This window comes from Amyelois transitella, chromosome 13 (assembly GCF_032362555.1).
Source record: "Amyelois transitella isolate CPQ chromosome 13, ilAmyTran1.1, whole genome shotgun sequence".
Classification (NCBI taxonomy): domain Eukaryota; kingdom Metazoa; phylum Arthropoda; class Insecta; order Lepidoptera; family Pyralidae; genus Amyelois; species Amyelois transitella.
In genome coordinates, this window is record NC_083516.1 from 3,916,568 (window position 1) to 3,942,377 (window position 25,810).

Below are 25,810 nucleotides of genomic sequence, written 5' to 3' on the forward strand. Positions count from 1 at the left end.
TCTATACCACAGAATAAAAATAAAACTAACGTAAAAGAGCAAGAAAATTATAGAAAGGAATTTTATGAAGAACAATACAGTGGGCGAATGCCCTTATTTTTTTCATAGACAAAATCAGCTGTTCTACTCTGAGTTTCTTTAAGGAGATTGGTGTCGTACGAATGTCATAGGGGGGCTAGAAAGAAATGTCAGTCAGTTACGTCAAAATGTCTGTCTAAGTATAGTGAATGCTGTTGTAATTATTTTCACTAATTGAAAATGGATAAAGTTAAATCAACTATAGAAGGATTAAAATCAACTTCATCTGCTCGCGTTCAAGAAACTTTATTAAAGATAAGAAGTAATGTAATAATAAATGACGCTGGTATTAAACTTTTTAGACAAAGTGGTGGATTAGATTTACTAGTGCCCCATTTGCGCAAGCCAAACGAGAGAATTCTTGATATCGCTCTAAGTATCCTTGGAAATTGTTGTCTCGAAGAGGAAAGCAGCCTAGCAGTAAGTTTTCAGTGATAATTTTATAAATCTAATTCTTAGATATTCTTATATGAAGTTCACAGTAGTCACATTTGAAAAAACATTAATAAGATATTTATTCCACTTAATATCCTACACTTACTGTACACTAGCAATATTTGTGTATTTATTTTTACTTCGTTTTTATTTCAAATTCTAAATATTTTGTTTGTATAATATGCATTTCGGTTTTACATCATATTGGCTTTACAGGTTGGCAAGTTAAATTCATTTGGACCATTAGTATCTATACTGAAGACGGTGTGTCGAGACAGTATCGTTGGAAGAGCTTGTCGTGTGATAGGAAATCTGGCACAACGCACCAGCAATGCTGAAGGCCTACATAATCATGGAGCAGTAACAGCATTAGTTGCTCTCATTGAAAACAGGGATAAAAACACATCATACCCTACTCTTACTATGGCTGTGAGAGCAATCAGGTAATAATAATATTATTATCTTAAGATTTTAATATATAACAATTTAAAAAAAAATTGGATGTTTGGATATCATGGGAAATTATCAAATTTATTTCAACTTATTTTGAGACCAACTGAATCTATGTAGTATTTATAACTGTACTGTACTTTATAATATTACAAATAACAGTATGTAACTGTTATTTGTAATATTATAAACACAATAGATAGCCTTGATAAAACATATAGCTTAAGTTTGTGACTTACACCTAAGGTATTAAATACCCATAGAATAAACTAGTATAAACTTAGATAATAGGGTACCGGACAGTAATCGAAAAAAAATCTAAGTTGTGTTTTAAAATAAAGTTTGTTATACAAGAACATCACATAATAAAGATTTTTAAGAAATAACAATGATTTATAATTTTAAATCAATAAATAAAGTTGCATAAATCCAATATTTTTTATCTGTGCAGCGTAAGAACCCAAACACCAATCACAGTGAGTGACGTCATACGTAATGACTGATAAGTAAACACCACTGCTTTGTATGTTATTTCGAGTTATTCTACGATTTATTTGCATTTTTCTAAAAATATTTAATTGTAATTAGTTACGAATTGAAGGACTTTACTCATAACAGAAGTTGTCGCAAGTGCTTGAAGCCGCCTATCAAGCTTTTATCATGGAACAAGGTTACAAACCGACAAATCTCCCAAAAGATTGATATTATATTTTCATGGTGGGCAGTTCCTTTGCCACTAATACCGACTTTTATTTGCTGAATTAAGCAATGTGGAAACATTTGTGTAAGTATTTCAACCTCTTTTTGTTTATCTTAACAACAGAAATGATTGAAGAAATTACAAACGAAAACATAACCTAAAACTAGTTATTTTCACATATTTTTTTCTATGATTTTAAAGGTTAGATATTTATGGGTTTTGCATGTTTCTAGATCTGCGAGAAAATACTTAAATTATCCAAGCACTGATCACTTGTAATATGGCTTGTAGTTTGTTTTTCAAACATATGACGTCACGCGATCAGAATTGACGTAAAGTGCTGTTTTCGCGGCAATTTTAAATAAATTACGTTTTTCTCGTTTTTAAATACTCCAAAAGATTTATTTATTTAAAATAATATTTTTTATGGATATATAAATAAATAAAGATTATTTTTAAACACAATCTGAAAAGTTGTCCGGTACCCTATTGTTGTCATCCTTCAATGGCACTAATGTTTTTTTTTACCATTTAGGCAACTTTGGATGGTTATAGACAAAAGAGAGGAGATGCTTGCTCTCAACGCTGTGCGCTGTATAGCAATACTAGTTACAACTGAGTGTGAGTCAGCGGGGATAATAAAGTCTACCAATCCAGCCAGGGAAACTGAGGGATTCAGGAAAAGCCAGGAGGAATTAGTCATTGGAATACTTAAATGCCTTGGATATTTCACAACTCATGCAACAGCACAATGTGCAGAACAGGTATGTCTCCCCAGCTCACAGCACCAATAGAAATAAGAACCACTCCTTCTCTTTCTCATTGATGTTGTAAAAGGCAACTAAGGGATGGGCCTTTAAACTTGAGATTCTTCTTTTAGGCAATTGACACTATTTGAATCCCAATTCAATCATCAAGCCAAAATTTGCCCTGTCTATAGAGTAAGTATATATATGTATGTATGTATAGGAAAGATATGGAGTAGTCCTATTCTTAAGTGCCAGTATCCCTATGGTTTCTAGATAATATTGCAATAGAATGTGGCTAAAATTAATAAAAGCCCCTTAGATATAACAGGTTTTTAGTGTAAATGAACTGCCAAAGGTGTTTGATTGACATTGTGGTTATGGGTACAAATTCTGTAAGCAGGAAGTTAGGATATATTATTTAGACTATATACATACACTCTGACATTGATAATTATTTACACCCTGTATAGTATTGAATGATCAAAACTCAACAATTAGCAATATAAAAAATAATTATAATTATATACAATGCTTTAATCCTTTTCTTTTAAGATTCAAGGAGATGGCAGAGGATATCAAAGTCTTGTAGCTTTGACAAAATTATATGAATCCTTAGCCTTAAAATGCCTGATGAATCTGTGTTACCTGTCTCCATGTCGACCTCTGTTAGGCACTGCAGGGTTAGTAGAGTGTCTTGTGGGAATACTACAAAAGATATCAGGTAAAATAATATTGAAAATTTATTAGACTTATGTATAAGTACTTTGTATCCAAATCTATACTAATATTATAAAGCTGAAGAGTTTGTTTTGTTTGTTTGTTTGTTTAAACGCGCTAATCTCAGAAAATACTGAACCGATTTGAATAATTCTTTCACTGTTAGGTAGTCTATTTATCGAGGAAGGCTTTAGGCTACATTTTATCCCGGATTTCCTACGGGAAACGTCAACAATGCAGGTGAAAGTTGAATGAGTCGGCCATCTGTGGGCTTTCCACGCGAACGCTGCGCAAACCAACAAAGATATAGTAAAACAATGTACTAAAGATGTGAAGTACTCATTTTTTGCCACAAAAAAGTCCGCGAGAGCATATATCTATCTCTTAAGGTTTACTTACAATAACCACTTTTATGTTCATTTTTTAAGATTATTTTTTCATTATAAACATAAGTTATTTTGAAACCAATTTTCTTTAATTCAGTTTTAATCCTTATCCAAATAAATATGTTTATTACTTTCAGCTTTTCATGTAGACTAAAATTGCCATTTACAGTATATAAATCAGACGAATAGGTTTTGAGATATAGTCGTTATAAGCAATTTGCAGCGAAACATTTAATACGGCGAACCAGCGTTTTTTCTAATACGCGTGACCGCCTGACAAAATAACTATTCCACGCGGACGAAGTCGCGGGCACAGCTAGTTTGGAAATAAAAATATTCTATTCTATGATTAAAGTTACACATTTACGTTAATGGTCTTTGAAAGTCGAAATTGAGTTGAAATCGATTTACAAATCGAAGTCTCAGTGCCTATAATTTTGTTTGCATTGTACACACAATCATACATATTATGTATAGATTATTGTTTTATAATATAGTTAATAATCCATGTATATATCCAGTATAGTGTAATGTAGGAAATCTCAATTCGATCACTAAGCCAAACAGCTGAGCGTGGCCTATCAGTCTTTTCAAGACTGGTTGCTGTCTACCCCGTTAGGGATATAGACGTGACATATGTATGTATAGTAAATTATATTTTTAGAGGTCTTATGGTGGCCAGAGGGTGCCGCCCGAGCACTTGCCCAGCTGAGCGGGGAGTCTGTGAACCGCTCGCGGCTGCGGCACTGCGGCGGCCTGCCTCTGTTAGTGGCGGCGGCGAGAGAGCACCCGTGCGCCATGCATGCTCTGTTGCAGTATGTGTTCGATGATACGTGTGAGTATTCTTCTTGCCGTGGTGTTAATCCCTGTTACATCATCACCTATCTAGAGAGTAGCCTAGGAAGCGATTTTGACCATGATCCCGTATTGGGTAAGTCAGGTTTTTACTCAGATTAGAAACTAACCCATATTGGATCATTGTAAAACCTGCACACTATGAATGTGTATGTAAATGTAACTATTTCTCGAAATTAAACTCAAATTTTGAATTTATTCATTGGTTTTGTTCAATGTGTCCCTGAATAGATTTTTGTAAAGGAATTAAATTTTTGTACTGTAGAATTTTAGTGTCCCTTTATTTCATTTCATACTTTTTGCCAGTGGCAATCCTGTGGTTTAGGTATTTGCACCTGATTTATTGTTTTTTTCTATTACCTACAGCATTCCAAATTCTTGTCAATGAAGGCCTAATAAGTCTACTAACAGATGAACTGACAAAATATCTTGGCACTATGGATATAGAACATAATAATACGGAAAATACTAACAAGCTGAATGAAACCACGGAGCCTCTTGTTGATAAGAAATTAAGAACCGAATTAAAAGTAGAAGAGAAAGAAGCACCAAAGAATGTGGAAGCAAAAAGTTGTTTATTCTTGCGGCGGAAAAGTCACTTAGCTAAAAACGAAGATGAATTGAAAGTGGTAATAGAAAGAGATAACATGATAGTCGGTTTCATTGATGCGGTTGATAGCGACGCCAGTGATGAAAGTCAGAGTGAGGATGATAGCGGAGCTCCAAAACGAAAAGGGACCAAGAGAGCTAGATCTGGGAGTCCAAAATTAGCTCAAAATGTAAGTAAATTAAAGTATTCTTCATTAAAATGACTCATTTTTATATAAAGAATATGATTTTATATAGTAGCCTGTTGCCCATAACACAGGAAACCTTCCATATACACCATGTCATGAATGAGACATTTACTTCTGAATAAATATATTTTCAATATATTTATCTTTCAGAAACCTCAGTTAATCAAAATGGCCAATAAGGATTGGTCTGCTGGTGTGTACTGGGAGCCTAAAAGTCCCGAATGGCCGATCACATGTCAACCTTTAGGGTCTCGCGGTGCGCTGAGTCCAGATAGATCAGAATATGGACCAATGTCTCCATATTCCGACGAGAATCAATCTGGATTTAGCCCAGAATATAGGGGATTCTCCAATAAGCGAGCCCGTTGGGATCGGAGTCCAGAGTCTGGTTTCAGTACGGGAGAAGGCAGTTCCGCTTCGCCATATTGGACTGAGTATCAGTGGAGCCCCAGCAGCTCAGGAAGCCCTACCTCGCCGTTAAGTGTTAATGAAGGTAAGACAATGACAGCAGTTACCAACCATCTCACTAATCAATTTATACTTTTTAGACTTGGTGAAACACAACAATCGAGAAATTCAATACTGGAAACCATAACAACTGTCATACGCAATGAGTTAATCTCCATTCTCTGTCTCCATCTCTTTTACTTCATTATGTTTATCATACATAAACTCAAGTGATTATATCTCTTAATAAATTTCTTATAAGATTTTTGTTGTGGAAAAACTTTGTTACAGACAGTTCAGACTCAGAGATATCGGGGCGTTACTCGCCCGTTTGTAGCGAGACTGACGACGCAGTTAACATCGCGCCGCGAAGCTCGGCAGCCGAGTTAGACGCCGCTCAAGTAGCTCATGACCTTGACGAGCTCATCATGGAAGATGACGATAGCGTGGAAGAGGAAACACCATTATCAGGTATATGGGAAGGATTTTATTGACGTTTCGTTAAAGAAATGCTAGTGTGGCTATACTTCGCAAACTTAAGAGCATTCTTTTCTAGATAGACGCCTCTCTTTCATAGACCACTACACGGGGAGGTTGGAGGAGCTGATCGAAATGCAGCACAAGTAGGGCTTGACTTTTTCTTTTTTTTTCCCCTCCGAAGAGTAAATAATCCCTCGACGAGCTCATGAGAGGGAGCTGATGTCTTTGTTAGGTGTGACACATCATAGCGATTTGCGCACAGCACGGCCATAGAATGGATGTTCTCGTAAAGTCATCTCATTTGTTTCAGAAGAAGCAAACAAATTAGACATGAGTACGAAATCGTCCCGAATCGCGTGCGTTCTAGTCCTACTATTCAGAGTTTCGCACGGCGCGTGCAATTTTCACGGCGCACGTGAAGAGCCCGTGCCCAATCATACAATGGAACTATTGACAGGGAAAGAGTGCCTAAACGCTTTGCTGGACTATGTGGAACGATGCAAGAGGCCGCTTGGAAGGGCCGCCAGAATACTAGCAAGAGTTTTAAGGTGACATTATCTATTTACTTGTATTTCATATTGAATATGCGATAGAATAGGAGATGATCTCTCTTTCTGAGAATACCTTAAAGTAGCTAGGTAACTAGTGTATTAAAATATTAAAGGGCACTTGGTACAAGCAGATAGCTGGTTAGAAAATAAAACCTCATACTCTGAACAAAATTAATAAAATGATTTTCTTTTTGCAGTAATGCGCTGTGTTTAATGAACATATTGAGGCACCGACTGGCTCTTAGATTACACAGCATGACTGTCAGTTCCAAGCATCCGCCAGCTAAATGTCAGCAGTGTAAACAGGTTAACTCTTTTTTATTTTATTTACCGTTCATTAACCGGAGCTGGGAATGTAGTATTTGGACGATCGATGTGTTTCCGGATATGAATATTCTACAATTAAAAAAAATAGCTTTAGGTATAAATATCATGTCATCTAAACATCCGACTCGAAGGACAAATTTTGAGAAGTGATACGGTCAATCCGTGTTAAGGTCAGTAATTCTGACAGCCTCTACCGACATATTCCGTCTTGCTCGTGCTCAGCTATTTCACACGCACACCTGATTTTAACCGAAGCTCTTCTAAGTCAAATATTAAATTTTAGAAATTTGTTACAGATTGTAAGACTGAGTGCTAAGTTATTAGTTCAATTGACTATTCTGGCGGAATCCAGTTACGGTATCGGTGAAATCAGTTACCAGCTGCTAAAAGGCAATTCTTCTATGAAACAAACGCTAGCTTTAACACTGCCATATATAGTAAGGTGAGATTACAGATATAATAAAAATGATTTTGTAGTTTATAATTTTTTTTATCGTTATAACCAATCAAGCGTTTCTATAAGAGACGCAATGTATTTGCTGGTTTAGGTTTTACTTGGATTTTCCCTACTTTAAAAAGAGGGTTACGCTTTTGTTTTAGAAAAACGCGCCATGCATTTAGTTCATTATAACTCATCTTATTTCAGAACTGAGAAAGCGTTAAAGAAATACTTCATAGACTGCAGTGCGCTGAACTTCCTGTTCGCTAACATCTCGGAGTCCAAAGAAGACATTCAAGACTGCGTCACTGCCATAGTAAAGTTAGCCTCCAATGTTCATATTAAAGATCCAAAATCTTTAGAAAGTAGGTTCAAAGATCAAGTCTATGTTAGCTATGATCCTGTACTAGATAATCTATCAGTAGATGAAGTAGTCACCTTCCAGCTAGACGATTTATCCTTAGTAAAAGCGAACAAAGTGTTCCTATGTCAAAACTCTGAATATTTCAGCGCCATGCTTATGGGCTGTTTCAAGGAGTCTGTAGAAAAGTGCGTTCGTCTCACAGATGTTTCGAGACCCGCCCTCGAATATCTTTTTACTTTATTACACTGTGGTTTGAATAACCCTCAGTGTGAAATACAGATATTCCCAATGGCTGAAGACTTGGAAACTAATTTAGAAGTTCTATTACTTGCGGACAGGTACTTGCTAGATAGACTGAAGGAGTTAATGAGTAGTGCGATATTGCAATTTCAGCTGACGCCCGAGAATGCCGATAAGATTTATGTGTGGTCTTTGAGCAAAGGAATGGGATTTTTGTGTGTAGAATCTGTAGCGTATTTGCTAACTGGAAAAATGTGCGAGACGGCGCGTGCGCGGTCGTTCCAAACTATCCTTAGCTTGGAGTATAAAGACCAGTGGTTAGATGACATCAAGTCTATGATCCGAAGGCAGCTTGTAAAATGAACTATGCATAGTATTTTGGTTATTGAGTTATTGTTATATCGAGATTGGTTATTATTAAGAAGGATACCTAATTAATAACTTTTTAATCCTACTTATTACTGTGCTATCGTACTCGGTATTTGGTGGTCTGCTCTCAATCTCGTTTTGCCATAAATATCTTAAATAATAATTAAAAACCCGCCTATAAATTTTTATTGCATTTAATGAGCAACTCAATTAGATTTCGCCTCCAGCTCCGCCCGCGTGAAAAAGTACCCTATGTCCTTTTCCGTACTCCTCGCTATATGTATGCAAAATTTCATGAAGACCGGTTTCGTGGTTTTATCGTGAAAGACAAACAAACGTATATTTTACAGGAAATGTTTAATTTTGTAAATGAAATGTAATTTTTTAATTGTGATATGTATGAAATTTATAAAAAGTGGAATAGAATAAAGCGAAAAGATATATTTTTATTCAAGTACATGTATTGAAAGAAATGTGTTGAAATGTTTATAGCATGTTTTACATATTTAAAAAGCAATACTTATGTAAATATTGTTTATTTGTGTTAATTACAAAATAAAGTTATGCAATAACACAAGCTTTCATTGCTTTCTCGGAGATACTCTTATCTGAATGTCTTGATTAGGAATCAAGACTTGGCACATTATGGGGGATACTTCAGAGCTATTAATGCATTCCAAGTCAAAGTTCTGCACTATCTGAAAAAATAGAAGATTTGATAACCAAAATAATGTTGTCTTAAAGGAAATCATGAATATTTTATTAATTCTACTAAATTTGGAGGATTCTACAAATTCTCAGTATAATCATACCAACTACTTAATAGCATAAACAAATTGATTAACCTTGTGTAAAGAACCAAATCCTCCAATGTCCACCACAGAGTACTGAAAAACTATCACGCTACGACAATTATGCATATAGCACATAGAAATGATATGGGATATTAGGTAAGTATACCTAATTACATTGAATAAACTTACTTGGTGAATAATTTCAGTCAGCTGAAGCATGGCGATTCTCTTACCCACACAAGAACGGGCGCCCATAGCGAAAGGCAAAGAAGCTGATGGTACATGCTTGGCTAAGTCTTGTCGCCTGGGGTCGTTCCTATCCCATCGATAAGGCAGGAATTTGTCTGCTTGACTAAAATTGTGCTCATCCCTCCCAGATGTGAAAATGGAAGCAACAATTGGGGTCTAAAACAGTATTACATATTAAGAAAGAGACTTCATAATTAGAAAGTGCTTAATATGCATGTCGTGTTAAGTAAAAAAATAGCAAACATTGTTTAATTTTTTAATTTCAACTTTAGATGTTTTGATTCTAAGTTGGGAACAGTATGCTGATACTTTAAAAGCTGTGTAGCAATTGAAAAAGATGTTATGTCATTTTAGATTGAAGAATTTTTTGTGAAATTTGTGGTAAGGATTATCTCTGAATAATATACAATGTAACAAACTTATTTACACTCATTTATTAGGTCTTTTTTGGCATAATTTTTGCAACTGTATTTTTTATTTCTTCCTTTATGTGATTGTAGGGTTCTTCAATTTCACTAGGCGCTTCAGGTATCCCAAGCTTTCTCCTCAAAGATGGTGACAAGAGACACAAGTTCTGGATCAAACCGAATCCGCTCGAGGTAACCCAATAAAGGCACATACATGATGGAACACTGGCTGCTACAGGTATCATTACTAGGGAAAATACTCTGAATACATTTGTGAAGGTATTATACATTTTTGATGGCTCTCTCAATTTTGACATCCTCTGTATTTCTATGATAGTCAAATTAGTTATTCCAAATGCTACAGGCAAAATAAGGGAATGATCAGGTTCCACTAAATTTGGTATCCAACCAAATCCTCCACCAGACAATTCCATAAACGTCACTAAGGCAGCAGGGTCGCCTGACTGCATGTACACCAAATTTCTAAGAGCAAAAGACATGCACACCCATATTGGAATTTGACACCAAATAACTAAACTTGCTTTGAAGGGATGGCAATTATCTCTTACAATAAGCTGTTGCCATTGCTTCTTCAGGGATCTCTTATACAATACTACTGCTTGTTTATCTGTTAAATTGTATACTTTCTTAGCTATTGTGGTCTCTTTTTTCAATTCATTAATCATGTCTTTTAACTCTAAGCTAATATTTTCAACTTTTGCCAAAATATAATTTTGATATATTGTAAGAGGCAATGTTATTAATCCGCGTATGAGTATAGTGGAACTCACTACTGTTGCCCACCAGGTCAGGCCGGTTGTGTCATGAAAGTATAACAAGCCATCTTGCATTAAGTGTACTAGGGTACTGTTGGATATACTTGTATAAGTCTGCTGCTGCCATTCCACAAAAGCTTCCATAGAAATGTGCCGTCTATTCGAACAATTAGTATCATAAATTATACTGTTTTGTGTGGGGTGATTATATCCATCGCCCCTTTTCTGGTATAGATCAGAATTAAGAGCACTGAAATTCCTGCTGTTATAATAAATAATATACTTTTTGTAATTTCTGAAATATTTTATGCAGTTCATGGTTATTTCCTAAAAATATAATTTTAAAAATATTTCCGATTTCAACAACTTATATTCACTTCATATTTTGACTATCTTAACCAATCCTACCTACGTACGTTCATACGTTGACAATAAGTTTTCTTTATTTTACCGTAATGACGTGTGTGAAAAATGTTACCAGACTACAAATTTCCATACCTCTAGTACTTAATTATATATCACCGTCATTCATAATTTTATTTCAATAATTATTTTATTAAATATATAGTTTAAAATCATTGTTTCTCTGCCATCAAGCGTACATACTAATGCCTTACTTTTCTCTTATGACATTATAATATAAAAAAATTATTACATAACTTAATTTGTTTTTTTTATATAAAATTATAAAAGTAAATTAATATACTTACCCCAGAATCCAAAATGTAATTTCCAAGAATATTTTCTTTAGGCAATATCCTAGTCAAAAATGGAGCCACGGGATATAATCGCATCGTTTCCTTAATAACGAGTTGTATTTTATTTTTGTCATTCGATCTCAACTCATTGCTTACTTTAGGGTGTCTTGAAAGTAACAGCAATATCCACAGTGTTGTATACGCCGTCTTGTGAACAGAAAGATACATAGCATTTAGATTTCTCATAATTTAGTAACGTCCTTACCACCTTTCTGCATCTAACCTAAATGCCTCAATTATATTTTTTTATTAGTGTTTACCGTATCTCCCGCAGCTATTACAAAATCTGCTGCAATTTTTGTAATATTATCGTCCGAAATGTTTTCCTTGCACAATTTGTTAATTAAACCATCACTTTTATGCCTCTTTCTTATGATTTCTTTGACAATTTTGTGTGCTGTGAATATAAAAGCAAACACCTAATTTAAAAAATATGAAACATTTGGGTAAAAATGTTTCTAGTAGGTAATTTAATACTGAAGATTTAAAATTATCCCTACTAATATCATAAACGCGATTATCTGGCTGTCTGTCTGTGATACTTTCACACTTAAACCACTAAACCGATTTTAATAAAATTAGTACAGAGATAGAGATGACCCTGATTAAGAACATAAGCATACTTTTGATCGCGAAAAAAATTATAGTAAGTTATATAATCTCGTGGGATAAAGTATGTCTTTGATATACTGAAACAATTCAACGATTTAATCTAAAAATATGTATAGAATTAATAAAAAGAAAATAACGGAGATTTTCCATAAATATATCTGTTACATTACTGATCGCAAGTTACGGGAGGATGGGTCACCTAGACTAAGCATACATTTCTCATGATAAGTTGGTATCTAAAATATAAATTGTAGATTAAATTGAAAATTTTATTTACACATACCCAATGCAGTAGATAAATCGATACAATCCTTGAAGTCCCTCCACACTTTCAAGTTTAACTGTTGGGATAAATGTAATGGAAAAGCAGATAATTTTGTGGTGGTTATGAAAATCATTTTAACTGATTCAGAAAACATGTTTAAAAGTTCTTCGTAGTACTTGCTTCGATTAAATGATTCTTTGCTGCCGAGTAATATTTGAATAATCACTAAAACAATAACAAATCATGATTTTTTTTTATAAATAAAATATTGCAATTTTTTACAATTGAATAATGTGCCGTGTGGTTCCCGGCACCAATTAAAAAAGAATAGTCACTCCGTCTCATTCCCATGGATGTCGTAAAAGGCTACTAAGGGATAAACTTAGAAACTTAGGATTCTTCTTGTAAACGATGGCATAGCAACCTGTCACTATTTTAATCTCAATTCTATCATTAAGCCAAACAGTTGAACGTGGCCTATCAGTCTTTTCAAGACTGTTGGCTCTGTCTACACCGCAAGGGATATAGACGTGATTATATGTATGTATGAATGTATGAATAATTACCATCTGTAGAAAGTCGATAAAAGTCAGATTCTAGATTAGGCATGAAACTAGTGCTTTTGCATTTGTCCTTCCATGCTGAAATAAATTGTTGTATCGGGGTATTTATAGCATTTTCTAACCAGTCGTCAGAATCTTTTAATAGATGTTTATTCGTTATACGACGGTTTGTTAACCACTCTTCTCCATTCATGAAAAAAAGACCTCTTTTGGATCCATATAGCTTCTCATATAATATCCAAGGTTCTGGTAAAATATGAAGTGGATATTTTCCCTCCAAAGTCATAAAAAGTGATTTTATCAATGCAGGATCGCTTACAAAAACTATATTTGTGGTTCCGTTTAATTTTTCATAAAATATAGGACCAAGCTCTTTATGTCGCGCATCTATATAATTATGCAATCTGTGAAATAATTAATTATGCAATTATAAAATCAAGATGCAATTTAACTATAAACTAATAAGTTTTATTTGAATAAAAGAAATTAAACATTATTTGAAGATGTTTCCGTTCAGACCAAAATTAATCGGATTTCTATGTTTCGGTGTCCGTCGATCATTGATTGGCTTTGTATAATAGTTAGTCAATCAATTACGTTGTATGTATTTTGTTTTCATATTTATTAATTTTTTTCACCGAATCAAACTTTTTTTATTTGGAAAGTACTTTTATTAATAGTTTTAGTTGACAAATACAGTTTAAAATAAATAGACGTACGTACAAACAAAATCCTGTCCGTAACCTTTTTTAATAAAAGAGGACACTGACTGATATATCAACGCATAATAATAAAATTTAAGGAATCACTGGGGTTGGGATGGAACTAGAGATTAAAAATTTGGCATAAAGATTCCTAAAATAGTCAAGGGATGCACTGACAGGATTTTTGCTATATTCGCGCGAACGTGATTTTTACTTTCACTTGTGTGGAGTGTCAGCTCTGTCTATTCCGTAAGGGATAAAGACGTGATTATGTGTCAACATAATCACGTCTTTATCCCTTACGGAATAGACAGAGCCGACAATGTCGGAAAGATTGAAAGCCTATAGCAGAGTTATACTAAGTATTATAATGTATATAAGCTTCTAAGTAGATTAAACATAAGATATACTTAGTTTGATTTCCAGCTGCCCACAATTGTAATCGAGATCCAAAAACAGGCAATTCTCTGGGCCTGGGCATATCTTTGATTGTTTTAGTTGAGCTTTTTCGTAATAATACCGTTGCATTATGCCTTTTGTAAAATAGATTTTGCGCCCTTGCCATTAATATTTTTACACGATACATATTTTTTTTAACCAGTATGCACTTGTACACAAATGGATGTATATCACTTATTATTACACAGAACAGTCCACTTCACAGAACGTGGGTATTGAAATAAAACCTGTGATTTTAAATCATCCGGTCGCGGCTTCAGGTAGCTGTGCGATCCTGTTTATATGGTAATAACATTCAATGAATAATGCGATGTCTCGACCTGAGATCGGATTCCCAACCATCGCTAAACAATATGATAATTTAAATGAACTTTAGAAAAACAAGTTTGAAGATATTTATATGAAATATATTTTGCGAATGTAATCGACAAAAAATGGACCAAAAATATCCATAAAATCCATACAATTATAACTGGCCAATATATGTCGGGTGTTGAATTTAAGACGATCTGCGTAACAGACTAGCGCAACGGATGCCTTAAACTAATGTTATAAATGCGAAAGTATGTTTCTGTGATTCTTTTGCCATCATTTACTACAAAACCACTAAACCTGCATACACGTCAAGTAAGGAGAAAAACAAAGAATACTTTTCATAAGGGCGGAGCTCCGGACGAAAGCTAGTTTTCTAAATGTATATAAAATTCTCTATTATTTTATATATTTATATAAAAATAAAATAATAGAGAATATGTAAATATGTACTATGTTCAAAGGAATTTTTTAACGTGTCGATTTAATTTATGATTTAACACCATGCATGTTCCCAATATGAGTTAAGTTCTCGTCTGACCTCATCAAATTTTTAGCTTCCAGGAGTCATGAGCAGGGTATTTTTGCGATGTTTTCCTTTAGCGTACGAGCACCCGTTTTTAATCAATCAAATTTATGTACCAAAATATCCAAGAAATGTAAATGTTACATCATGTTACGTAAAATCAAATAAAATCTAAAAATTAAATCAAGTTAAAATTTTACGTAATCACTTCTCAATAACATCATTATATTATATTGGGACTTAATCTGTTTTGGCTTTGCTGCATTTGGGTAAAAAAAAATGGTAGATACTAGTAGATTTTGAGATTTTTTATATGGCCACTTTACAACAAAGTTGTCGCTGTGGTTGGTGAGGTGACTTGTCAAAATTATAAAACTCATCGTGAAACCAAAATTGTAGAATTTTTTCGCTGAACTGCGGATTTTGAAATAGATTTTATTTTATTTAAATATAAAATACAACAAACATGACGGTGAAAAATAAGGCAGAAGAGCCTAAAAAGGAAAAGGCTGAGCCTGTCCCTGCTCCGAATGACGATTTGGTAGGCAAAATACTTATTATTGAGAATATGCGGTTACTTGGTTTTCATTTACCTATGTACTTTATCTCTTTTGTTTATTTTCAAGTCCGAAGAAGATAAACGTCTCCAAGAAGAACTGAACATGCTAGTCGAAAAGCTTGTGGTGAGTGTATTTTTATTTGTCTTACTTTTTCTATAAATAATAAAAAAACAGCATAGTTAACCCTAACATGCCTTTGTATTTTAGGGGAATGAAAAGGATCTGTATTTCCCGGCTCTTCAAATGCTCAGCAACCTCATTAGAACATCCACAACATCGATGACGTCAGTGCCAAAGCCTCTCAAGTTTTTGCGGGAACATTATCCTGCTCTGAAAGAAGTATATGGAAAAATCACAGATGCAAAGACCAAGAAGTTTTGTGCTGATGTCGTGTCCGTATTAGCAATGGGAGTGAGTGGATCTCAAGTAAGTACCATTGAAGACCAAAATTAAATAGAAAGATTAATTATTACATGTTCTTCTAAATTTTTTTATCTTTGTTTGAAGGATGCTGCAGAGAAGAGAGAATGTCTTAAATATTGTCTCCTCGGAACTATGTCTAATGTTGGAGATTGGGGCCATGAATATGTCAGGTACAGTACAATTGTTATATTGATTGAACTGGTACTTCACATGGATTTAATGTACCTACATCTAATTAGCTATAGTTACCATTAAATTGTCCTGAAAAAGGTGTATCTATAAGTGTTTATTATTTTAGACAACTGGAAGGAGAAATAGCTGAAGAGTGGAATGTTGAGAACATGGACACTCTGCTGCCGTTAGTAAGGGATGTTGTTGCCTTTGACATGCAGCACTCTGCTGAGATCCAAGCTTGTGATCTCCTAATGGAAATCGACCGGCTCGACCTTCTAACACAACATATGGATCAGAGCAACTATCCTCGTGTTTGCCTGTATCTTATTGGGTAAAGTTATTTATTTTTACCTAATATTTTATATACAATCAGTCTCTTGACTTTGGTGAGATATCCTTAAGCTTTAACCCAACATATCCCATGGTGCATACTATTTTGTGCTATGCTTTTAGGTGTGCCAGTTATGTTGTAGAACCAGAGGCCACTCAGATCCTACAGGGTGTGTTGGATACATACCTACGTTTCGGAGAATATCCAAGGGCACTATTGGTTGCAATGCAGCTTCATGACAAGGTCAAGTGTGAGGAGGTCTTCAATTCATGTAATGATCCGTAAGTTTTTTAAAATTATAATTTGGTTCACATATTCTAAGTTATCCATTCTTCAACTTTCATAATTTGTATATTGACATAATAATGTAAAATAGCCTGTATTTCTCTGCTCAGTTAAGATATAATTCAAATTCATAATATCTACGCTTCAAAAACGTTATCCCGATTCTTCTTGTAGGCGATGGGTTAGCAACCTGTCACTACTGGAATCTCAATTCCATCATTTAACCATACAGCTGAAAGGGGCCTTTCAATGTTTTCAAGACTTGTTGGCCCTGTCTACCCCACGACATGACTATTTGTATGTATGTAAGTTTGTTATTAAGGGGTAATCTTTACAAATATATAAACCATTCATGAAAATTGGATTAAAAAGGAACAATAAAAGTGAAAATTCCATTATAAAGGTACAATATATGTATGGTGATAAATAAGAAGCAGTGTAACTTTATAAAGTACCCGAAACTGCAGAGCTTGCATGAAGAGAGTTATGAATGTGGATGAAGCAAAGGAAATATGCAGAGATCGTGGCAAGTGGAAAGAGGTAGTCTCTGCCTACCCCTCCGGGAAAGAGGCATGATTTTATGTATGTATGTATGTAACTTTATTGCAAGTGTCAGTAAATCATGGCTGTACATTTCAGATTACTAAAGAAGCAGCTTTGCTACATGCTCGCGCGTCAGTACGTGCCGCTAGACATGGACGACGAAGACCTGCGTACCATTCTCCTCAATGCACACATCAATGATCATTACTTAAGCCTTGCTAGAGAGGTATGTTCTGCATTTTATTGATATAGCTGAAGTTTTCTTGATATCAATTAATATCTAGCGAAATTTTACAGGAGAGCAGATTTTTTTTGAGATACTTGTGTACCTGTACTGTTTTTTTGAGATTTTTGAGATACTTACCTATAATTTTAGATCAACCAACAGCTGCTTGAAATTTTATTTTCTAATGAGTTATAACAGATTTTTTTTAATGGTAAAATATGCGCATTTTTATTTATGATAAATTTAATGGCATAAAAACAGATTATTAAAAAAAAAAGAGTATAATTTTCTATGTACCTACTTGAAAAAAGAAGTTGAAGATTTCATAAATTGTTTCAGCTCGACATAATGGAGCCAAAAACTCCCGAAGAAGTCTATAAGACTTGGTTGGAGTCTGCCGGTTCAGCACTCAGGCCGTCACTACTGGCAGACCACCCAGTGGACTCTGCGCGCCAAAATCTCTCCGCAACGTTCGTCAACGCTTTCGTGAATGCTGGCTTTGGCCGTGACAAGCTTGTCACCACTGAAGATGGGAATAAGTGGATGTACAAGAATAAAGATCATGGTATGACTTTGTTTCATACTTCATACATACACTTCTTTATGTATGGCACGCGCGACGTCGTTTCTATCGCGCTTAAAACTATCGCTGGTTCGCTTTTTTTATGATGTGAAAAAGGACAGCGATAGTTTATCGCCCGACAAAAATCATTACATTATCATGACTTCTTTAAAATATTTTTAGAATGTTTTCTTTTTCATACAGTAGTTGATCATGATGAATTTCTCTCCCAGGTATGTTATCCGCGGCTGCCTCCCTAGGCATGATCCACTTATGGGATGTAGATGGTGGTCTCACACCCATCGACAAGTACTTGTACACAGCCGATGAACACATCAAGGCGGGAGCGTTGTTGGCGTTGGGGCTGGTCAATTGCGGCGTACGCAACGAGTGCGATCCGGCGCTAGCGTTGTTGTCAGATTATGTGCTACATTCTAGCACCAATCTTAGGATTGGCAGCGTTTTAGGTGAGTTCTCCTTATATATAATGTGTTGATCTTTGGCCAAAATATAACACCCACATTTGTATTTTTAATATGAATTACTTAATTATTTTCAATTGTTTTGTTCTTCTCAACAACAGTGTGAAATGACTAGAAATTTTTTCTTCTTGCTGCATAACACATTGGATAATTAAATTACAAATTTACTAACAACTAGTAAGTCGCGTCGGGAATTCTAAGAAGGCGTAGTCAAGCGGTGATCGTTAAATCTTTGCTGACCCTGAGCCTTGAAGTTGTAATCAGGATCACGAAAATTTTCAAAAAGTCACTGTAATAAATAGTTTTCTAGACGTCGTCAACAGCCTGCGGCATGTCAGACTTACCCAATATAGGTTTATGGTCAAAACACGAACATTGGGTTCTTCTCCAGAGAGGTGTAACTGGTATCTACGCCAGAAGAAAAAAAAATGGACTGTGAGCCTTGTGACATTAATTATCGGTCATCAGGTCTCGGCATCGCGTACGCGGGCACGCATCGAGAGGACGTGCTGTCCCACCTCCTGCCGGTGTTGAGCGACACGAGCGCCACGCCCGAGATCTACGCGCTGGCCGCCATCTCCTGCGGCCTCATCGCCGTCGGCTCCTGCAACGGAGAGGTGAGTTCTGCCATGTTACCAGCTCTCACATAGAGAAGGTTTCTCACTATTGAGGTTGTCATTGTTGATCTGTTTATTGTAAAAAAAATTGATAATAATTTTTATGTTTTTGTTGATTAGGTAACGTGCGCTATCATTCAACGCCTCATAGATGACAACAAGGATTTGCACTCTTCTACCTATGCTAGATTCTTGCATTTGGGATTGGGCCTGTGTTTCTTGGGTAAGGAATTGTTGTGAGGTTAACAGTCCCCCTAATATATTCTTGTTTTCTTTGATTGCAGTAACAATAAGTTTCTATGCACCTCTTTATCAATTAGATTATGAGCATCTGCCATCAATTATAGATACTTCAACTGAATACAAAGAAAACTGACGTATATTGTCACCAATGTGTCAGCCACGGACATATGCTTTTGATAAAAAGGAACACAAACATTGTTTTTGCTTGTGTCATTTTAATGATTTTTTCAAGTTCAGAAATCATTTTCAATCGCATTCTTTTTCCTCAGGCTGTAAGGAGCGCACGGAAGCCACCATGGCGGCCTTGGAAGTGTTGCCAGAGCCGCAGCAGTCTCTGTGCCAGACCACACTGTCCATGTGCGCGTACGCAGGCACCGGTGACGTGCTCGTCGTGCAACAGATGCTGCACATTTGCTCCAAGCACTATGAGACTGATGTAGGTGGATTGTCTCCATGTGATATGTATTATTTCTAAATTCAAATTCAAATTTGCTGATACTCTGCACCTTTAGACTCGAATAATAAACATGGGATTCTTCTTTTAGGCGATAGGCTAACCGCCTGTTAGGATTTAAATCTCAATGCTATCACTAAGCCTACAGATTAAAATGGCGTTTTTTTCAAGACTGTTTACCCTAGAAGAGATAAAGACACGATTATGAAACCAGCTGATGTGAATACTCTGATTTCAGAACGAACAATCCTCAGCTGAGGACACCGCTTTCAAGAAGCAAGACAAGAAAGAAGCCAAAGAAGGCTCCAGCAGCTCCACTGCAGCGAGCTCTTCCAAGGATGATAAGAGCAAAGGTAGCACCAGTGAATGTTCACTATCTTTCATATGTCTCATCATGACTCTTCATCTGAACTGAATAGATACAAGATATGAATGGCTTACCAGAGTTCGTGAACCATCCTCTTATACTATAGTTTTATTTGATCTTTGATTAGGTACTACTAACACCAGCAATAGTTTCTACCAAGTGAAATAACTTTCTACAACCAGAACTTTCGGCTGTGCTTCTACTGGGCAGTCAATTCTTTTATGTGATTAACTCAGTCTTCTCCAAAAGATCTTTATGGGTAGGAAGTCATATATCGTGTGTTGACTTACCTTTACCTTTTAAAGTCATCAGACCACCTTGTAAGATTCTCCTACAATGTATCTGTCTATTCGTGGTCGCAATTCTGAAACCTACATAAAAAATTGGACGTTTATTATTTTTTTCTATAGGCAAATCATCAAAGGACGGCAAGAGCAAGGAGAAGGACAAGGAAAAGGAGGCCAACAAGGAATTATCATCGGTGCAGGCCGTGGCCACTCTCGGAGTCGCCGTTATCGCCTTCGCCGAGGAGACCGGCGCGGAAATGTGCACTCGCATCTTTGGACAGCTCGTGAGTTACCATAGACTATATATATTACCTCATTTGTGTCTATCATTTGAGTTCTTTTATCTCAAAGACTTCCAACAAATAGTTGTCGTTGGTGCAAGCCATGGTCACTTCCATAGTCGCTGTCATCTCCTTCGTTGAAGAGACCGGCGCTGAAATGTGCACTCGCTTAAAGATGCGAGTGTTAAAAGTAACAGCTCGTTTGTTACCATAGACTATAGATATTGGCTCATTTGTATCTTTGAACTGAGGACTACTAGCTCAAGACTTTAGAGTCTCTGAATGGTCAGACAGAAGAAGATATAATATTTAATGATTAATAAATACCTTCAGCTAAGGCTAGAAAAAAGATGACTTTTAAATACTCAATGTATTGTTTTCTTATGTGGTTAATGAAAAAAAAATCCAAATGTGTTCCCTTTCTAGGGTCGTTACGGAGAGCCAGCCGTGCGCCGCGCAGTGCCATTGGCAATTGCTCTGTGTTCTATCTCGAACCCACAACTGGCTGTCATCGACGTTCTAAACAAGTATTCTCACGATTCCGACAATGACGTCGCTTACAACGCCATCTTCGCCATGGGATTGGTCGGCGCTGGAACCAACAATGCCAGGTAATGTGCAAGATAATGATTTTGTTTTTGTTATAACTGATGTAGATTTTCAATCAAACATTTTCTGAAGCTTATGTGATGCGATGTGACAAAAAATTGTAAGAATTGGAATTTTGTGTGTTTAATCTATGACTACTGGATTTTAGTCATAGGTGGACCTGGGACCCTCGTCTGTAGAGACAATCACGGCCACAATTTATTCACCGAACGGGTTTACACTCGACGGCCTCGCGCGCCTGCCAGCGAGGCCCTTAGTATTGCAATGATAACTACTCTTATTGATTAAAACCAACGGTCCTCTTCCCCGCAGACTGGCTACAATGCTCCGCGCGCTGGCGCTGTACCACGGCAAGTCGCCCGTGCACCTGTTCATGGTGCGCCTCGCCCAGGGCCTGTGCCACGCGGGCAAGGGCACCGTCACCCTCAGCCCCGCGCACAGCGACCGCCGCCTCATCAACCAGCCCGCGCTCGCCGGCCTGCTCGTCGTGCTCACCGCCTTCCTCGACTGCAAGAACAGTCAGTGCACCATCTGTTTGTCTAGCTTCTGCTCTCCAAGTCGCTAGTTCCCCTGTCTCCCTGAGCCCCCACACAGCGACCGCCGCCTCATCAACCAGCCCGCGCTCGCCGGCCTGCTCGTCGTGCTCACCGCCTTCCTCGACTGCAAGAACAGTCAGTGCACCATCTGTTTGTCTAGCTTCTGCTCTCCAAGTCGCTAGTTCCCCTGTCTCCCTGAGCCCCCACACAGCGACCGCCGCCTCATCAACCAGCCCGCGCTCGCCGGCCTGCTCGTCGTGCTCACCGCCTTCCTCGACTGCAAGAACAGTCAGTGCACCATCTGTTTGTCTAGCTTCTGCTCTCCAAGTCGCTAGTTCCCCTGTCTCCCTGAGCCCCCACACAGCGACCGCCGCCTCATCAACCAGCCCGCGCTCGCCGGCCTGCTCGTCGTGCTCACCGCCTTCCTCGACTGCAAGAACAGTCAGTGCACCATCTGTTTGTCTAGCTTCTGCTCTCCAAGTCGCTAGTTCCCCTGTCTCCCTGAGCCCCCACACAGCGACCGCCGCCTCATCAACCAGCCCGCGCTCGCCGGCCTGCTCGTCGTGCTCACCGCCTTCCTCGACTGCAAGAACAGTCAGTGCACCATCTGTTTGTCTAGCTTCTGCTCTCCAAGTCGCTAGTTCCCCTGTCTCCCTGAGCCCCCACACAGCGACCGCCGCCTCATCAACCAGCCCGCGCTCGCCGGCCTGCTCGTCGTGCTCACCGCCTTCCTCGACTGCAAGAACAGTCAGTGCACCATCTGTTTGTCTAGCTTCTGCTCTCCAAGTCGCTAGTTCCCCTGTCTCCCTGAGCCCCCACACAGCGACCGCCGCCTCATCAACCAGCCCGCGCTCGCCGGCCTGCTCGTCGTGCTCACCGCCTTCCTCGACTGCAAGAACAGTCAGTGCACCATCTGTTTGTCTAGCTTCTGCTCTCCAAGTCGCTAGTTCCCCTGTCTCCCTGAGCCCCCACACAGCGACCGCCGCCTCATCAACCAGCCCGCGCTCGCCGGCCTGCTCGTCGTGCTCACCGCCTTCCTCGACTGCAAGAACAGTCAGTGCACCATCTGTTTGTCTAGCTTCTGCTCTCCAAGTCGCTAGTTCCCCTGTCTCCCTGAGCCCCCACACAGCGACCGCCGCCTCATCAACCAGCCCGCGCTCGCCGGCCTGCTCGTCGTGCTCACCGCCTTCCTCGACTGCAAGAACAGTCAGTGCACCATCTGTTTGTCTAGCTTCTGCTCTCCAAGTCGCTAGTTCCCCTGTCTCCCTGAGCCCCCACACAGCGACCGCCGCCTCATCAACCAGCCCGCGCTCGCCGGCCTGCTCGTCGTGCTCACCGCCTTCCTCGACTGCAAGAACAGTCAGTGCACCATCTGTTTGTCTAGCTTCTGCTCTCCAAGTCGCTAGTTCCCCTGTCTCCCTGAGCCCCCACACAGCGACCGCCGCCTCATCAACCAGCCCGCGCTCGCCGGCCTGCTCGTCGTGCTCACCGCCTTCCTCGACTGCAAGAACAGTCAGTGCACCATCTGTTTGTCTAGCTTCTGCTCTCCAAGTCGCTAGTTCCCCTGTCTCCCTGAGCCCCCACACAGCGACCGCCGCCTCATCAACCAGCCCGCGCTCGCCGGCCTGCTCGTCGTGCTCACCGCCTTCCTCGACTGCAAGAACAGTCAGTGCACCATCTGTTTGTCTAGCTTCTGCTCTCCAAGTCGCTAGTTCCCCTGTCTCCCTGAGCCCCCACACAGCGACCGCCGCCTCATCAACCAGCCCGCGCTCGCCGGCCTGCTCGTCGTGCTCACCGCCTTCCTCGACTGCAAGAACAGTCAGTGCACCATCTGTTTGTCTAGCTTCTGCTCTCCAAGTCGCTAGTTCCCCTGTCTCCCTGAGCCCCCACACAGCGACCGCCGCCTCATCAACCAGCCCGCGCTCGCCGGCCTGCTCGTCGTGCTCACCGCCTTCCTCGACTGCAAGAACAGTCAGTGCACCATCTGTTTGTCTAGCTTCTGCTCTCCAAGTCGCTAGTTCCCCTGTCTCCCTGAGCCCCCACACAGCGACCGCCGCCTCATCAACCAGCCCGCGCTCGCCGGCCTGCTCGTCGTGCTCACCGCCTTCCTCGACTGCAAGAACAGTCAGTGCACCATCTGTTTGTCTAGCTTCTGCTCTCCAAGTCGCTAGTTCACCTGTCTCCCTGAGCCTCCACCCAGTAACTGTATCAAAATACCATTTTCTGTCTTTTTTACTGAGGGTCAAGTCAGTCGAGGAAGCTACCTTGAGACAGCTGATACATTGTCCATCTTCATACCATTCTATCTTGTTTGTCATCAATCTGTACCCTGGGCCAGTACCCTGGGCCAAAATGATGACATACACCCGCATGCTTTATTCGGGCCTTCCTCGGGACTTTATGGCGTCTAGGCAAGATCCACTAGGCATAGGATATGAGCAACTAACTTAAAAACCAACAATCGCTAATAGAATCAATATGTGTTTGCGGTAATTGTCTCCTTTTTTCTTCCCTCTCTTCTCGGTTCCGTTTTAGACCTCTTTTATGTAACGAACACTATACTTACTCATCTTTTATTTTTATTGCAGTTATTCTGGGCAAGTCCCACTACTTACTGTACGTGTTGGCGACGTCCATGCAGCCCCGCTGGCTGGTGACCCTTGACGAGAACCTGCAGCCCCTCAACGTTAGCGTGCGAGTCGGACAGGTAACCTTCATGTGAACTCCGTGATAGCCCAGAAACATCGATGACTTTAAATAGTTTGTCGAGGCAGAAATTATAATATAGGAGGCCTTGATATTATACTTAGTATATAAAATTAATTACTCTTATACCTCACATAGGGATAAGCCAAGGCAAATCTCATTGCATTAGAGTACTCTTGAACTACCTTTACCAAACATTTGAGATAAGCAGGCAGACAGACTTAGCGGGTTATAAGAAATCGTAAACCCATTATTTTCTTCTTCCAGGCGGTCGACGTGATCGGTAAGGCTGGTACACCGAAGACAATCGCCGGATCTCACACGCACACCACGCCGGTGCTGCTTTCCTTCGGCGAGCGCGCCGAACTCGCCACAGACGAGTACATCCCACTGTCTCCCGTCATGGAGGGCTTTGTTATCCTCAAGAAGAACGAAGACAGCATTATGGCTTCGGTCCAGTAGACTACAGTTAGATGTGTAGACTTCAGAATAATGTAAGATTATAGAAGTAGTAGTAATTTTAAATTTCCCTCTTCAAACATACCTAACATGTTTGAAGAGGGAAGTTTAAAATCTTAAATATACCTTGATAATGAAAGAGCATCAATAAAAGAGCTAATGAATTTGATGTCACAAGTAATGGTTCTGACACCATTATAGTAGCATGTTTTGGTTACATCTTGGATCTCAATTCTGAGATTTAGCTTTACAACTATGCACAAAATTAAGTGCGATGTAAGACACTCATTCCTTAAGTTTCATGTACAATATTGAATTTCTATTTTCTTATATTATTCCGTTTCTATGATGTTAGACGTAACTTTATATGTGTAACTTTCCGATTTTAATGTAATAAAAATATCTATTATGTATATGCATTGCATTGTTTTATTTCTCGTTACTATCAAGTGAAGGTTAAAAACCTACTTCAAGACTGAAGCTATGATGCAGGCTCACTTATTTCAAGAGTACTAAAGATAAGCTAATCATTATGATTCTAATTAGGAAGTGAAAGTTTATTATAAATAAGCTCACTTGATTTTCATAAACTTTCCCTATAAAGAGCAAAAGCCTTATGAATATAAGTAGAGCATTCAATTTAAAGGTTTTCAAGTGTCCGGGATGTTCTTTTTAACATTGTATCCCATTGTTATAATAAACAGACAGGGCAGAATACTGTTCTGTAAAAATAATAATCTGAATTCAGAATCTGTACAATAAAAGTGGGTAGTTTTGAAACTTTCCTGGTAATAATTACGAGATATTTAAACGAGTGCAGTGCACATGTTATTATTTTTCGTTTTTAATTCCTTCC

At 38.4% G+C, this 25,810-nt stretch overlaps 3 protein-coding genes across 4 annotated transcripts; 2 read left to right on the forward strand and 1 right to left on the reverse strand.

Annotated features, from left to right (window-relative positions):
* The first annotated feature begins 197 nt into the window (after positions 1 to 197).
* Positions 198 to 8,852, forward strand: LOC106140375 (armadillo repeat-containing protein 5). Of its 2 annotated transcripts, none has more exons than XM_060947470.1 (12): positions 198 to 498; positions 730 to 956; positions 2,199 to 2,427; positions 2,965 to 3,133; positions 4,180 to 4,350; positions 4,737 to 5,149; positions 5,318 to 5,660; positions 5,906 to 6,085; positions 6,405 to 6,642; positions 6,843 to 6,951; positions 7,269 to 7,414; positions 7,619 to 8,852. In XM_060947470.1, exons 1-12 carry the CDS (start codon positions 259 to 261, stop codon positions 8,376 to 8,378), a joined length of 3,225 nt encoding a protein of 1,074 aa, XP_060803453.1. In that variant the 5' UTR covers positions 198 to 258; the 3' UTR covers positions 8,379 to 8,852. The 2 variants fall into 2 exon arrangements, with proteins under 2 accessions (XP_060803453.1, XP_060803454.1); XM_060947471.1 differs by having other exon boundaries at positions 6,408 to 6,642; positions 7,619 to 8,745.
* A 95-nt stretch (positions 8,853 to 8,947) lies between these two features.
* Positions 8,948 to 14,008, reverse strand: LOC106140362 (cytochrome P450 315a1, mitochondrial). The gene is made up of 7 exons (XM_013341944.2): positions 13,923 to 14,008; positions 12,812 to 13,212; positions 12,264 to 12,470; positions 11,629 to 11,765; positions 11,321 to 11,515; positions 9,368 to 9,583; positions 8,948 to 9,082 (listed from the first exon to the last, which is right to left on the reverse strand). Exons 1-7 carry the CDS (start codon positions 13,991 to 13,993, stop codon positions 8,966 to 8,968), a joined length of 1,344 nt encoding a protein of 447 aa, XP_013197398.2. The 5' UTR covers positions 13,994 to 14,008; the 3' UTR covers positions 8,948 to 8,965.
* A 1,127-nt stretch (positions 14,009 to 15,135) lies between these two features.
* LOC106140368 (26S proteasome non-ATPase regulatory subunit 2) lies at positions 15,136 to 25,373 on the forward strand. The gene is made up of 18 exons (XM_060947472.1): positions 15,136 to 15,350; positions 15,436 to 15,492; positions 15,577 to 15,795; positions 15,877 to 15,962; positions 16,091 to 16,297; positions 16,420 to 16,578; positions 17,222 to 17,351; positions 17,691 to 17,916; positions 18,147 to 18,380; positions 18,864 to 19,012; positions 19,133 to 19,235; positions 19,525 to 19,691; positions 19,948 to 20,062; positions 20,487 to 20,647; positions 21,071 to 21,255; positions 21,566 to 21,771; positions 24,378 to 24,496; positions 24,763 to 25,373. Exons 1-18 carry the CDS (start codon positions 15,276 to 15,278, stop codon positions 24,955 to 24,957), a joined length of 2,793 nt encoding a protein of 930 aa, XP_060803455.1. The 5' UTR covers positions 15,136 to 15,275; the 3' UTR covers positions 24,958 to 25,373.
* The last annotated feature ends 437 nt before the right edge of the window (positions 25,374 to 25,810 follow it).

What these genes read in the sequence shown, in the direction of transcription:
- LOC106140368 (XM_060947472.1), top strand. Translation starts at nt 15,276, where the DNA reads ATGACGGTGAAAAATAAGGCAGAAGAGCCTAAAAAGGAAAAGGCTGAG. An exon ending in TGCTAGTCGAAAAGCTTGTG is followed by an intron (nt 15,493 to 15,576) that starts GTGAGTGTATTT and finishes TTTGTATTTTAG; the next exon opens with GGGAATGAAAAGGATCTGTA. An exon ending in CTTCCTCGACTGCAAGAACA is followed by an intron (nt 21,772 to 24,377) that starts GTCAGTGCACCA and finishes TTTTTATTGCAG; the next exon opens with TTATTCTGGGCAAGTCCCAC.
- LOC106140362 (XM_013341944.2), bottom strand. Translation starts at nt 13,993, where the DNA reads ATGCCCAGGCCCAGAGAATTGCCTGTTTTTGGATCTCGATTACAATTG. An exon ending in GCAGCTGGAAATCAAACTAA is followed by an intron (nt 13,213 to 13,922) that starts GTATATCTTATG and finishes ATTATTTCACAG; the next exon opens with ATTGCATAATTATATAGATG. An exon ending in TTATCGACTTTCTACAGATG is followed by an intron (nt 12,471 to 12,811) that starts GTAATTATTCAT and finishes TTATTGTTTTAG; the next exon opens with TGATTATTCAAATATTACTC.
- LOC106140375 (XM_060947470.1), top strand. Translation starts at nt 259, where the DNA reads ATGGATAAAGTTAAATCAACTATAGAAGGATTAAAATCAACTTCATCT. An exon ending in GTATGTGTTCGATGATACGT is followed by an intron (nt 4,351 to 4,736) that starts GTGAGTATTCTT and finishes TATTACCTACAG; the next exon opens with CATTCCAAATTCTTGTCAAT. An exon ending in ATACTAGCAAGAGTTTTAAG is followed by an intron (nt 6,643 to 6,842) that starts GTGACATTATCT and finishes TTCTTTTTGCAG; the next exon opens with TAATGCGCTGTGTTTAATGA.